The sequence below is a fragment of the Pteronotus mesoamericanus genome, unplaced genomic scaffold, assembly GCF_021234165.1.
Source record: "Pteronotus mesoamericanus isolate MK-2021 breed Mesoamerican mustached bat unplaced genomic scaffold, CSHL_Meso_final scaffold_582, whole genome shotgun sequence".
In the NCBI taxonomy this organism is placed as follows: Eukaryota; Metazoa; Chordata; class Mammalia; order Chiroptera; family Mormoopidae; genus Pteronotus; species Pteronotus mesoamericanus.
In genome coordinates, this window is record NW_026555323.1 from 1,156,212 (window position 1) to 1,171,256 (window position 15,045).

General features: G+C 45.0%; 1 protein-coding gene across 1 annotated transcript in view; it reads right to left on the minus strand.

Moving 5' to 3' along the window:
- GABRG3 (gamma-aminobutyric acid type A receptor subunit gamma3) overlaps positions 1-15,045 on the minus strand; it is a 362,833-nt gene that overhangs the window by 23,807 nt on the left and 323,981 nt on the right. The window contains exon 6 of the mRNA XM_054561953.1: positions 7,647-7,784. Within this exon, the coding sequence (XP_054417928.1) occupies positions 7,647-7,784 (138 nt within the window). The remainder of the gene's footprint in view (positions 1-7,646; positions 7,785-15,045) is intronic.

The window sequence follows — 15,045 nt, forward strand, 5'->3', positions numbered from 1 at the left end:
CACGTGACCGTGTGAGCGGACGCGACTTTTAAAAACAGGCCTGCGTGTGAACTCAGGCAGGATGGCTGCGCAGGTCGTGTTCTCACCCGTGTCTCCCGTCTCCCCTGTGATTTCAGTCACAACACGACTCCCTGCGTTCAGTGCTACCCTGAGGCCAGGTGAGGACTCTGTGGCAATGAATGGCCGTCCTTCTGAGCCTAGTCTTTGAGAGATTTCTTTAAAATGCCCGCCCCCACCCCACGGCCCCGGCTGAGAGATCAGTGCGCGAGTAGCCAGATGTGGGAGAAAGTGGGAGGCGGGTGGTGTGCGGTGCTGGTCAGGCGGCTGCTGGAACAAGTCCTCTGGTGGCTTTGGCTCCAGGCTGGGTGGTTGCGTGCCGTGTGCCAGAGCAGGACTCTAGGAGTGATTTCTGGGGTGACGTCAGTGGGGGCACTCAGCAGCCACTCCGAGGCGCTCCCAGGATGGTGTGCCATTTGTCTTCGCGAATGAGGAAACTGACGACGCAGGTTTGCCGTGTGTAAAATGAGGATCATAACAGAGCTACCTTACGGGTTGTAGTAGACCGAAGAAGCATATACAACAGCAAATGCTAGCTGGCATTTTATAAAAACCCTCACCCGAGGATACGTTTACTGATTTTAGAGAGAAGGGGACAAAGAAACATCGATCAGCTGCCTCCTGTACACACCCTGACTGGGGATCGAACCCACGACCTTTCGGTTACAGGACGATGCTCCAACCAACTGAGCCACAGCAGCCAGAGCATTAGCTGGCATTTTAAACAAATGAATTATTAGCACCTACTTTGCCAGAGTCCTACATTTCAACGAGAACATAATTATTTTATAGATCATTTTAAGTGATCATATTCCCTTAGGTTGATGTACACAGATGTAAGACTTTTCTTTTATTCAAATGATTGAAAGCAGGAACAAAATGCCATAATAATAATGATAATAATAATAATAATAATGATAAATGATATATCCTATCATCCATGCTGGGGAGGAAAGAATGAAGCTTAACCCCAGCACTGTATGAGAGAAAATAAAATATCCTACGAACTGAGAGTCAGCCGTAGGAGGTGAAGTGGACCGTAGCTGTGATGTTCTGGAAAAGTCACAGGCCTCGCAGGGCAGAGTGGACGCTTTGCTGTGGACCAGCCCGCCACCGGCCCGAGACTCAGTCCCTGTCATTAACAGAGATATTTGCACGTGTCTCACCTTCCTCCAAGTGCAAGGCGGGAGGCTGATAAAAACCAAGAAGTGGTACATGTCCAAATAGCACCATCAGCTTGCACTAAGTGCTATAATTTGTTCCAGTCCCATAGAAAGATGACTTGCTTTTAAGGAATAATTAATGAAATCTGGCTTGAAAAGACCAGGCGTCATTGGATGTGATTTCTATCATAGGATTTCAATTTTCTCAGTGGATGAGCCGTTCATTGAACCAAGCCATGTTTTTTCCATGTTTCCTCTATGAATTAGACGAAGAAGATGATTCACAGTGGGCATGAAAGATTTGTCACTCAATCTTGTGAACAAAGACACTGCCATTATTTGTAAAATTCTGACCCGCAATCCCAGACTGGATTATTACTCAGGTTGCACTCAGACAAATATGACCAAAAGCCAAGAAGAAACCACTTTCTACTGAGTTCCTTCTACTGGGGCGATTTCAAACGGGCGTTTCTGTTCACATTCAAGATGCAAATCTCAGTGAAGCATGTCTCATCAAATGCAACGCTGCCAGCTGATCTAATGGACTATCTAGCAAATACAGTCAATGGGGAAATCTCGCAACTCTTACTCGCGGGAAGTACGTTAAGGCATTAATAACAGATATTAGGGACATATGCAGATGGCAATTGTGCACTTGCGTATCTTAGGTCACTCAAGTTCATAGCAGCCCCAGAAATAGCGATGTCCTGGTTGTTTCTGAAAGGTGGACGCCGATGCATCACAAAGTGCCCGAGGCCAAGGGCTGGCGGTCCGTCTCCCTCTTCCTGACGTCTGCGCTCGCCTCGTGCCAGGAGACGTTCTTAAAATTCCAGGTGGAGCATGAATACTGACAACATATAAAACCTTATACACAAAATATTTTTTGGAGTTTAGAGAATTACTTACAGAATCTGCTGAACTTAAATCTCTCTCTCTTTTTTAAATCCTCACCCGATGATATGTTTATTGATTGTAAAGAGGGAGGAAAGGGGAGCGGGGAGAGAGACAGACAGACATTGATCAATTGCCACCCGCACCTGCCCTGACTGGGGATCGAACCTGCAACCTTTTGGTGCCCGGGATGATGCTCCAACAAACTGAGCCACCCAGCCAGGGCTTAAATCTTGACTAAACGGCAAGAGTATCATATAGTCACACCCAGTTGTATGGCTTTTGCCTTAGCTATGGACCAGTGACCCTTTCTCACGCCTCCTTTGAATATGACAACTTCATTCTCTTACAGGAATGATTTAGGACTTTGTCCCAAGCAGGTGCCAGGGGAAAGCGTCTCGGGGCCCAGACTTCTGACTGGGAAGCAGGCTCGGACCGCCCTGAGCCTGCAGGAAGCACGTGTGCTGCAGCGCGGGTTTTGTATCTCTCACCCCACTTCACACAGCTCACTGCAGATGCCTCAACATTCAGGATAAAAAGCGCTGAGGATGCTGCCTCCGTGATTTTAGACAATGGTGCTCAGGTTCGAATGGACATTGTTAGTAGGGAAGACATGGGTTAAACATCTTAAAGGTCTTATGAAAGAGGAAGAAAGCAGCGTGATGTAGAGATCACAAAATTAACCAATTCTCATTCTCTCTCTCTCTCTCTTTTTCCTCCTCACCTCTTAGCATGGAAACATCATCATTTCATCTTTATTTTTATTGGCTATTTTGTTGGATCTAAAATGTTGTTTCTTTCCGCACTTGGAATTCCATCGTCTCTTGATCACCATGGTTTCTGGTGAGAAGTCATACGTTTGTGTTCATTTTGCTCCTTTGAGGGTAATGTGCTCTGTTTCCTAAAAAAGGTTCAAGACGTACTTTCTGCCTTTGGTCTATGACACTTCAGTGATTACTCATAGTTTGAAGTTTACACGCGTCCTTGTGTGCGTGATTCACACTTTCGTCTGTCCAGGAGAACTCTAAGCTGTTATTTTTCAGATATTGCTTCTAATCTATTCTCTACAGCATACACTTGTGGGATTACAGTTATACTCAATTTTTACTATTTACTTTACCAATTACACTTAGTTAGAACTTTATATGGTATTCCACATATTTATTGCTCTCAGTTGTATTACATTTTTCTCTATTTTCCTTCAGTTTTGATATTTTTATTGTTCTGCTTTAGAGGTAACTGGTCATATATTTTTCCTTTAATAATGTCTTATTACATTTATCGTTCGTGTTTGTAATTAAAACTCTTGGATTTTTAAAATTTCCGTTTTATTCCTTTTCTTTTTATATATTCCTGTTCTCTGGTGAAACTATCCAGATTTTTATTTATCCCATTTTCTCTTTTCCTCTGCTTAAAAATGTTAGTTATATTCATACCAAGTCTACCTTGGGTGACTCCAGGGTCTCAATCTGTGTCTATCTGTTAGTACCTTTGAGTTTTGTTCATTTAGCAATAGTACACACTTGTGTGCAAAATTTCATGAACTCTTTTATTGTCCTTTAAAAAAAGCTCATCATTTTGGGTTTGGGCCCATGCATTTGGGGCTACTCACTTCAACAAGATCAGGGACTGGTGTAACTCAAGGCTGAGTCATAGTCTGACAAGCATTTCCTTGCCACAGTGTGCAGCGCAGGCAGACTTCTCATCTTGTGGGTCCAGCGGCAACTCCCCTCGCCCCCGCCCCGCCCCCTCCTCCGCCCCTACCTGAGTCACAGCCGAGCTTCACGGGGAGAAAGGGAAATGCTCTCTCTCATCAGTGTCTCTGCACCTTTCTGCACGGTTGGATTGTGACCAGAAGTTTACATTTTCTCTCTACAAACGGGACTTTGGGGAAATAGATGAACGCATGGCTATGATAAACATATTCTATTTAACTGAAAAGGGCTGTGAAGCGGCTCAGGGACAGGTAAAGCAGACAGGGTAAGGTGCTGCTTCAGGGTCTCTGATCCGCCGGGCCTGGTCAGGGAATCCTGCTCACTTTGAGCTACTGCATTAAGGGGGATACGATACCAGGAATTCCCCTCAGTAAGAAGCTGAGTAGCAACTCAGATCTCCCCCAGCTAAAATAATGTTTGGCCCTGGCTGGTGTGGCTCAGTGGATTGAGTGCCTGGATGAACCGAAGGGTCACTGGTTCAATTCCCAGTCGGGGCACATGCCTGGGTTGTGGGCCAGGTCCCCAGTAGGGGGCGCGCGAGAGGCAACTACACATTGACGGTTCTCTCCTTCTCTTTCTCCCTCCTTTCCTTTCTCTCTATAAACAAATAAATAAAATCTTTAAGATAATGCTTGTAAGGCCATTCTGGGGATCTTCTACAGATGGTATCAAGCTGAGAACAGTATGAGGAAGCATACTGAACAACAGGAAATCCTCCAGAATTATGTCGATCTTAACAGCATAAAAAAAAAAAAATTCTTTTTATCAGTAAATGAACTCTTACAGGAAAACTGTTTTATTGTTGTTTTTGTTTCCATACTTGGAGACATTACAACTTAAGAATGTGATCATCAAATAAAGAAATGCCTAAGAGAGTTATTTTTTAAATTTTTCATCCTGTTTATTTTGTGCACATATTGTCCTAATAAATCTCCTTCCTGGTTCGCATAATCTAGGTTGTGAGCACAGCCAACAACTGTCTGCCTGTGAGCATTGCGTGACGTGGGGATTCATGTGCACCAGTGGCTAAGAGTGCGTGTGAAGGTTACTAATTAGCGGAGATAGCAGTCGGAGTTTTTTGGTTTTTTTAAATCATCCAAAGGATGTTTTCCTTTTAAGTATAATTACACAAAAGATTGAACCTGGCTATAAAACTAGTGTGAACTCAGATCCCTTCTAATTTTCCTCTGGGCCACAGTATTGGTAAAAATAAATCAGCTCCCTTGAAGGAACTGATTATTCTCCATAATAAAAATCGAAATGAGAAATAAATCTGCAAGCTTCTCTGTGGCAGATTGAATTCTTCTTCCCTTCCTTCTGAGTACATGGCAGAGGCTCATGCCAATGTTCAATATTTGTCCAAGAAATTGGCTTAATTCCTGAGTAGTATCCTAATTTGGGGAGGGACTACTTTTTGTATTTTTGTCTTCAACTCTGACACCTCAATACTCCGCATGTCTCCTAAACCCAGAAAATATTATTAGACACAAATTAAGTGCCCAGAGTGATGTTTGGCAGATTAATGGTGTGGAACGGGGAGAGGGCTGGGTTTTGCCTAAGAGATTGAAGGAGGGGACAAAAGAGCAATCCTAGTGACCACTCAAGGTCATTTCCACCTGGGCCCTAGGACAGAGGGCACTCGGGCTGCAGACAGGCCCGTGAACGGGTGTGAGCCCCAGGGAATCATGGGAGCTCTGGAAACAAAATGTAAGCATCCTTCGTTGACACCTCCCTCCTGCCTTCCAATAAGCATCTCAGTAGCCGGAGGCAAGTGAATGCGATTTTTTAATGTAGTAACTTCTTTAGAACATACTTTTGCTTATTTTCTAAAGGAGGCATGGTGATCGGTGCTGCAACGTGATGGGGAATTTCATATGCAAATGGGAGAAGCTAGAAAAGAGGCTCAGACGGGGAAGGCCCGTCTGTCAACGCCAATGCACGCACTGGGTTCACGGAGGACCCGTCTTTGCGAGGAGTGAGACAAAGGATTTCGGGGGGAACAGTCCCTTCCTGTTCACAAAGGGGAGCCCTAAATGCTGCTCCTTTCTTGCGTAAAGTGGAGCAGGATGTAATGGCTATTTGTTGTGCTGATGTAATCTCTCAGTTGGTACATTAATCTCCCTTGTCTGCCATGCGTTTCCAGGGAGACTGAAAGCTTCTTGTTGCCAGTGAGGTTTTGTTTATTTTTAATCCTTATTTTCATTGCTTTGAGTGAGAGAGGGGGGGAGAGAGAGAGAGAGAGAAACAGCGATGTGAGAGAGAAGCATTGATTGGTTGTCTCCCATATGGACCCTGATTGGGGATCCAACCCACAACCCAGGCATATGCCCTGACTGGGAATCGAACCCACAAACTCTCAGTTCCGGGACAGTGCTCCAACCAACTGGGCCACACTGGCCAGGGCCAGTGAGGACTCTTCATACTCATATTTTTTTAAGATTTTAAAAAATTTATATATTTTTAGAGAGAGGGGAAGGGAGAGAGAAAGAATGCATATGAAATTCCACATCACGTTGCAGCACCGATCACCAATGTGTGGTTGCCTCTCACAGGCTGGCCCACAACCCTGGGAATGTGTCCTGACTAGGGATTGAACCGGTGACCCTCTGGTTTGCAGGCTGGCACTCAATCCACTGAGCCATACCAGCTTGGGCAGCTCTTCATACTCTTTTATCCGTGATCACTCCTAGCACAATAATTGCTGGACTGCACACCTCCCTAGGTTGAAGTCTCTCTTGGTTTCAGAAACCTGGCTTTGCCTTTCCTCTTGTTTATCATGATTTCACCAAGAACAGCAGGAACGGAAAAGCAGCTTGGACACCTGGTACCTAAATGCAGGAAGGACGCCCCCCCTTTTGGTGGCGGCCATACACCCTAGAGGTCTGCTGGTCCATTTCGGCCTCCCAGGCAGCAGAATTAAATTAATGGAGGTGACTCATAGTTGGAAAAACCTACCTGAAAACATTTCCTCTTCAGTTGCCGCCACAGTGCATTTAAATCAATTATGATCGCCGAGTCCTTTAACCTGATCAATATTTAATAGTTAAACGCAGCTGCCGTTGCTCACCTTGGCCATGGTGACATTTATAGGGAGGTTTTGCTTTTACGTGTCGAGCAGGTAGCTTTCCAGACTTCCCTTCATGTGTGCATATGTCTCTATTTTACAATCTATCCAGAAGTCAGGCTGCCCTTTACATATAGTTAGCATTAATTAGCACACTTCACATCTTAATCTAGTCATCAATAGAACAAATTACTATAGCGTTTTAAGAGCTCATATATCATTCATATAAACATAGAAGATCAGTAGAAAAAGATGGCTATCACTCCATCTATACCCCAAATCCTGCGGGAAGAAAACCAACGGCAAAGCCGAGGGTCATAGAAATAAGTTAACACTCAAAAACAGGCAAAACCTCCACAGAACAAAAACCAAAAAACATTCAAATGCTTTAAGAGCCAAAATGTCCCCTTTCATCTACTTGTACTTTGTATGTGCCCCGATCGGGGACCGAACCCGCAACCCAGGCATGTATCCTGACTGGGAATCGAACCTGCAATCTTTTGGTGTATAGGACAATGCTCCAACTGACTGAGCCACCCAGTCAGGGCTTTAAAAAGTGCTTTCACTTTTGAATCAGTTGCTTCGTCTCAAATACCACTTAGGAATCATGGTTGCCCGAATCTAATTAGTTAAAATAGAGCCATGAAGGAATTTGACATGAAAGATGTGACTATAGGGCCTTAGGCCTCAGAGGAAAAGTGTCAGATTTTTTTTTTTTCTTTTTGGAGAGCTACCCGTTCTTCTGTTCATTCCTACCTGCGGATGTCGTCACGATTTCCGTGGTGTTTCTAAGGCCCATGAAGTCGAACTGGTAAAGCCGCCAGGATTTCTGGTTCGCTGTCTCCACGGAGTTTTTCCTCCATCTATAAATCATTTCTTCTTTGGGGTAGCCATCTAAAAATACAGAACAGATATTAACGCATGAAGGTGCAGGTTTGCAAAACAAGGAAGTCAAAATTATGATGCTGATCACTTCCCAAGAGTTAAAATCTGAGGCCCTCTTGGGTCTCTGGATTTTTCTGGAACGCACAGGAACTCCAAAAATGAAGGGGGCCAAGGGCACGCGACGCGAGGGGCCGGGGGTGGGGAGGCGGGGCGGGGAGGGCGGGTAAGGGGGGCGGGGCGGAGGCGGGGGCGGGGCTGCTGCTGAAGTTTGTCACGGTCAGCAAAGGGTTTGCAGTCACAGGCTCGGCCGGCGCCTGTGTGGACGCAGCGCACAGGGTGGCCGCTGTTATGGTGTCTTTTGTCTTGCGGTGGCGTGGCTGCGGTGACTTCCCAGGGTGGGAGGCTGTGGCCAGAGTCTCCAGAGGGCGCAGGCCCTGCGACCTGACCCCTGGCCCACAGCCACTACCCCCTCGACCCCGCCCCGGAATCAGACCGGCAGGGGCTTGGGAAGGACAGAGGTAATGAAGCGATTGCTCAGAGAATCAAGAGGCCAACTGACTCTTGGTCCTGCCTGGACGTTAGTTTCCGGGTCTGACTGGTGAACTTGGCCTTTTCAGGGCCCATTTCTCGCATAGGGCATTTCGCGAACCCCAGGAAGCAAGATGCTCTTTGTATTTAGGTTTAAGTCATTCTTCCTGAGAACATGATTAGATAAGTATTTCCAAAATGTGCCTATGACTATTTCATGGTTTTATTTTCATATTTAATTTGTTAGGCACCCTGAAATTACTTTGGCCAGGATTTTCTTCTTGACTGCCAGTTCTCTCTGTATGTGTAACTGTGTGTCTGCTTCTGTGATAATATTTTTATTATTATTTTAATCCTCACCTGAGGATATGCTTAGAGAAAGGAATGGGGAGAGAGAGAAAGGGAGGGGAAGAGACAGAGATATTGACGTGAAAGAGACATATCGATTGGTTGTCTCCTGTACGTGCCCTGACTGGGGATTGAACCTGCGACCTTTCTGGTGTACGGAACGATGCTCCAACCAACTGGGCCACCCAGCCTTGGCTACATGTGAGATATTAACAAATACTACTTGATGTTGTTCTCCCTTCTCTTCTGGGACCCCAATGATGTGAATGCTGGGTACTTGATTTTCCCAGAGGCTCCTTATCCTATCTCTGTGTTTTTGGATTCTTTTTTATGTATTTATTTTGTGCCGATCTGCTTGAGTGCCTTCTGCTTTCTTATCTTCCAAATCTCTGATGTGATTCTCTATTTTGTCTGCTGTTGATTCCCTGTAATGTAGTCTTAATTTCAGTTAATGTATTCTTCCTATTCCTTTTTTTATGTATTCTGTCTCCATTTTTATGTTTCCTATCTCTGCTGAAGTTCTAAGTTCACCTACTCTTTGCCTAAGTTCACTAAACATCCTTATCACCAGTGTTTTGAGCTCTGCGTCTGGTAGATTGCATGTCTGCATTTTATTTAGTTCTTTTTCTGGAGTTTTGTTCTGTTCTTTCATTTGGCCCATGTTTCTTTGCCTCCTCATTCTGGCGGCCTCCCTGTGTTTGTTTCTATGTGTTAGGTAGCACTTGCATGCATCCCAGTCTTGGTAGTGTGGCCTAATGTAGGAAGTGTCTTATGGGGTCCAGTGGCACAGCCTCCCCGATTATCCACGTGGGCTGTGTGCACCCTCTTGTATCTGAGCCTTGATTGCTGTTGGCACATCAGTGGGGGGCATTTACCACCGGCCTGGTCAGCTATGAGACCTGGCTGCGACCACCGTGGAGGGTCAGCTGGACTTGCTTCAGCAGAGCTCTGGTTCCCGCTGAGTCTACCACTCCTTGGGTGTGTCCCGTGTGGAGGTATTTGCGAGGTGCTTCTCCATGGCCTGAACCTGTCTACCTGGTGCACTGGCCTTGGGGCCTAACTGGGAGGTGCAGGGCAAGGTCAGCCACCACCTGTGTTCTCTCCGGGGTCACTTAGCATGAACTGCAAGTGACCTACTTGTGCTGGGCTTGGGGGTGCCCCGAGGGGCCAAGATGAGAACCAAGTCCGGCTGCCACGAATGTTGGGCCTGGGGCCGCTTACCAAGAAATATGGGCCCCACTGAGGCCAGACTGAGAGATTTTAGTAAAGTCCAAAACATGGGTCAAGACGGGGCATATGTGTGGTAAAGCCACAGGAAACAGCTTGGGTGGGCTTGCAAGTTGGTTGGGGCGGGGTCTTAGGGATGCACCAGGGCGGGGCAAACAGTGAGCCAGGGTGACGGAGCCTTAGATGCCACCCCTGCTGCCGGCTCTGTCAGGGGAGGGCTCAGCAAAGGAACAGTGGCCTCTGCCAGCACTTCTGTCTGGGAGAAAGCTGCCCCTTGACATTGACATTGCCCCAACGTCAGACGCCTCCGGTCATCTCCATATGTCCCTGGTGCTGGAGCTCAGAGCCAGTGAGTCTGAGTAAGTCCGTGTGCTGGTCCTTTAAGCGATACTGCCCGGGACTCCGGAAGCCGATGCCGCACTCAGCCAGGATCCTGCTAGTTTTTCAGCCAGAAGTTATGGGGACTTCTCTTCCCTGCACTGGAACCCTGGGTTGGGGGGCCTGGTGTGGGGCTGGGAGTCCCCCTTCCCCTGTCCTTGGGGGGACCTCCACAGCCGAGATATGCCTCCTGATTTTTATCCACCACACAGGGGTGTAGGTTCAGCCAGTTCCTCGTCTCCACCCTTCTTGCCCGTCTTCTTTGTATCCTTAGCTGTAGGACTTCTGTTCATATAGACTTAAGGCGGTTCTGAATGATGGTTGTTCTGTAGTTTAGCTATAATTTTTGATGTGGTTGTGGGAGGGTCCAAGAACCACGTTTCCCTACGCCACCATCTTGACCAGAATCCCTCAAGATGTTTTGGTTTTAACCATCAGCTGATACGCCGTGAGATCTAACCTAATATGTAAATGATTCATTTGGGTATATTTACTATAGTATCCTAAAAATATCAGTTGTAGCCATAATCGTATGGTCCTTTGGAAAGCAAACCTGAAAAATCACATTTATTTCTCATCTGACTTGTTTTATCTGCTTGTAGGGAAAACACAACCATGATTTATTTTTAAATAATGAAATTAGGCATGTGAAATAAGAAAAAAGCTGAACCCTCAGCTTGTTATGTTGAGTAGTTCATATATTAATTAAAATATAAGACATTTGTAACTTCAGTGGCTGGTCAAATTTGCCATGAAGGTCACAGTTCTTTCTTGCATTATTAGACTTAACAAATGACAATATTTTACAATCAGATAACATTTTCCTCTGTAAAAAAATTCAGTCTGCAGGTTCTAATTCTCAAAGGCAGGATATTTTTCTTCTTTTTCATAGTTTCTCATTTTCTTTCAAAACAATTTAGGTCTTACAGAAGAAAAATAGGTCCAGTGGACAGACAGAGAATTCTACCAAATCTTTGGTAATCAGATACCATCCATGTTACTTAAACAAGTCTAGACAATAAAAAACAAAGTAAAACTGCCTAGTTATATTTACATGGTAAGCATAGCAGTGATATACAATGTAATAATGGAGGTGCAAGAAAAATAAATATCTCTTACAAAGATTGATGCAAAACCTCGCATATTTAACAGAATCGATCAGCATTATATTTTTAACACAGTATGGCCCAGCGAGATTTATAGGAATGAAAGAGTAGAAGTTCATGAATATAATCCATTATATGTTCACTCCATAGAAAGCAAAGCCATTTCATAAAATCCAGAGATACATCTGTGTTAAAAACATTCAAGAAATTAGAATTTGAAGAATCTTTCATATATATATATAGTATGTATTTTTCTAAAGGCCAATAACTCAATTAATGGGAAAACATTAGAGACTTTACTTGCTTTTTAAAATTTAAAACACATACATGGCCATTACCCCACTATTGTTTATCATTTTATGGGGACCATTAGCCAACATGCGTCTACAAAAATAAATACATAAACAACTAAGGCATAAAAATGAGGAAGAAAGATACATTTTTTCCATCTAGAAGACACAAAGGAATCAGTGAAAAAACTAATACAGTATTATTTTTCATTTTACTTAGTATTTTTAATCCTCACCTGAGGATATGCTTTTATTGATTTGAGAGAGAAAGTGAGAGAGGGAGAGAGAAAAGGAGAGAGAGGGAGAGAAACAGAAACATTGATCTGCTGCCTCCTATACACACTCCGACCTGGGATCGAACTCGCAACCTAGGTATGTGCCCTGACCAGGAATCAAACCCGTGACCTCTGGTGTGCAGGACAACACCCCAACCAGCTGAGCCACCCGGCCAGGGCACAACGTTATTTTTTAATTATCACAAAATACCCAGCACGAACTTAACAAAAGGTTCAGATCCTAAAAGAGGAAGTTCATAAATTACTACTGAGCCTGAAGCAAACCGGGTAAGTGGACGGAAATGCCAAGTTCTTGCACGGGGAGACTTGTCTGCACATAAGTGTCGATTTTACCCAGGTTCAACGTAGACATTCAAGTGATCTCAGTAAGGTAAACGCTAGATCTTTTTTCTTTTTCCCAAGTTGACTATAAATTTTACTTGTTGGAATAATCAAGGGAGAATGACCAGGAGTAGTACAATAAGGGGGGCTAGTTTTTCTTAGATGATTAAATAGAAAAACTACATTAAGCACAATTTGCATTGATGTACGACTGATGGAGGGAATGGGATAGGTGCACATTTTCTCGGAATTAGTGCATATATGGGAAAGGCAGCAACTTAAATCAGCCAAAGGAAGAAGGAGTGTGATTTGTGGAAACCATATGAAAAAAAGATAAATTTAGAGCCATTCCTATACCTTACGCCGGAATACATTCCAAATGAGTCACAGCTCTCAATGTGAGAGAAAAGAAAGAAACATGAATACATTCTGTCATAACTTTGGATTTGGGAAAACTTTCCTAACAGTCAAAATCTGGAAGGAATAACACGTACACACACAGACACAACACGTTTCTAAAATTGGCGACACAGAAAAGGATTTAAAAATCAACACGACAAAGAAGTACTCCATATGGAAAGTAGAGATAACAAATGATAAATTGGGGGAAGATGTAGTTAATATATCCCAGAAAAAGGGCTAATTGCACTAATAAAGAACGACTTATGAAAATGAGAAAAAGAGACCAGAAATCCAACAGTAAAAACTATGGCTAAAGAGTAATAATGCAAATGAACCACAAATTGATAAAAAGACACCAAGCCTCACTCATAAGAGAAAGGGCTACAAGACACTAGACATCAAAATATTATACGCAAATTTGAGAAAGGCAAATAAGCATTTTTTTTCCCCCCACTTGTCCTGTGTGGACTAAATTTTAGGGTAAATAAATATTGGTTAGAGCACATTCTTTTTTACAGACTAACCGCAGCTGACAAATGCAGGAGGGATGATGTAATTAATATAAGATGCTGCAGCCTCTAGAGTCTGACTTCACCCTGGAGCAGGTCGTGCAGACATTAGGTTCCTTCAGTCATGATGTGCCCAAAAGCGCAGGACCGTCCGCAAAGCGTCCCTGTCAGAAGCTCGCCGGGGCTTGAGAGCTAACCACCAAGTTGCAGGAAACATGGAGAACACGTGATTCTGTGAGAATGATCAGCCAAATGGAGGATTTGTGAAACTCACCAGGCAAGATGGCCTTGCTTCCGCCCAAATACACAGAGGGAGTTTGAACTGATTGAAAGAGACGTGAGAGAAATATCAACGCAACGCAATGTGTGGACCTTGATCAGTTGTGACATGAACAAGCCAAGTGTAAAAGAGACAGCTGGGGACACTGGCCATCGGTTGAGCATTTTATGCTCTTCAAGGATTGAAATGAACTGTGGGCGATAATGACTTTGGACCAGTTGCGTGTCTGTTCCAGGCACGTAATGCGGTATCTGTAGGAGAATCCATATGACATGTAACATTTGCTCTGCAGTGCCCTTTAGCGGGAGATACATGAAGCGGGAGATACATGAAGCCAACACAGCCCAAAGTTGGCGTGGGTACCCCGCATGTGGAATTTTCTTGCATTCTTTGATCTACGAAGAAATAGAAACACCAGGAAAATGTTCCCACAGGTTTCAAACGAAAGCCTTTGCTTAGCCAGTGTGATAACTTTTATGAAACCCAAGGGAACTGATCAAAATGAAAGATGGAAAGTGTGGGTGGGAACCCTGGCTGGGTAGCTCGGTTGTTTAGAGTCGCGGGTTCGATTCCTGGTCAGGGAACATACAAGAATCAACCAATGAATGCGTCAATGAGTGGAACAACAAATTGTGTGTCTCTCTCTCTTTTTGTCTCTTTCAAATCAGTATTTTTTTTTAAAGAAAATGTGGATGGGAATCCCACCTCCTAAGAGTGAGGTGGTGTCAAAGATGACACGGTATGGCTACCCCTCCCCCACCCCCACACCAAGTTCATAGGCAGAAGCCCCGGCCCCCAACTGCTGGTATCTGGAGTCTGGAGGTGGGGCTTTAGGGAGGTGAATAGGCTCGGAGGGTGGAACCCTCACTGTGGGATCAGTGCCCTGAAGAGAAGAGACCAGAAAGCCACGATCTTGCTCCCCACCAGGTGCAGGAGCAGCAAGAACGTGAAAGAAGAGGGCATGCAGCAACCCCTGAGCAGACATGGCGCCTGCCGGCACCTTGGTCTTGGACTTGTGGCCTCCAGAACTGTGGCAAGTCAATTTCGCTGTTTAAGTCCCTCGGTTGACGGTATTTTGTTATAGCAGCTCACACTGACTAGGACATTCTACAGCGTGCTCAGCGGTATTCTAGGCTGCGGTAATTGCTGAGTTCATGTTAAGCGTAGCTTTGATTTTGGTACCAAAACAATATAAAACACTGCACTGAAAAGGTCTTCCCTTTGTGGGTGGGGCTCTCTGGACGGCTCTCCTTTATGGGCCCCTGGGCTTGGCTGCTAAATGGGGGAGGGGTGTAGGGGGGGCTACTGAGTACCAGCGGTGCCACCGTCAGCGTGACCCTGGGGGACTCCGTCCTGCACGCCGCTCTGAGTCCCTGTTTCTGGACTTCTAGCTCGGAGCCCGACAGTCTGCGGGCGGCAGGCCTGGTGTGGAAGGAATCACACTCTGCACAGCCTCCTGTGCAGAGGGAAGAGACATCGCCCAGTCTAGGGAAGAGCGGTGTCTATTTTGAATTACGAGCGTTAAATGGTGGCTTCGTTGTCTAATGCGTTTGACCCGCTTTGAAGAAAGTTTAGAAGAGGACGG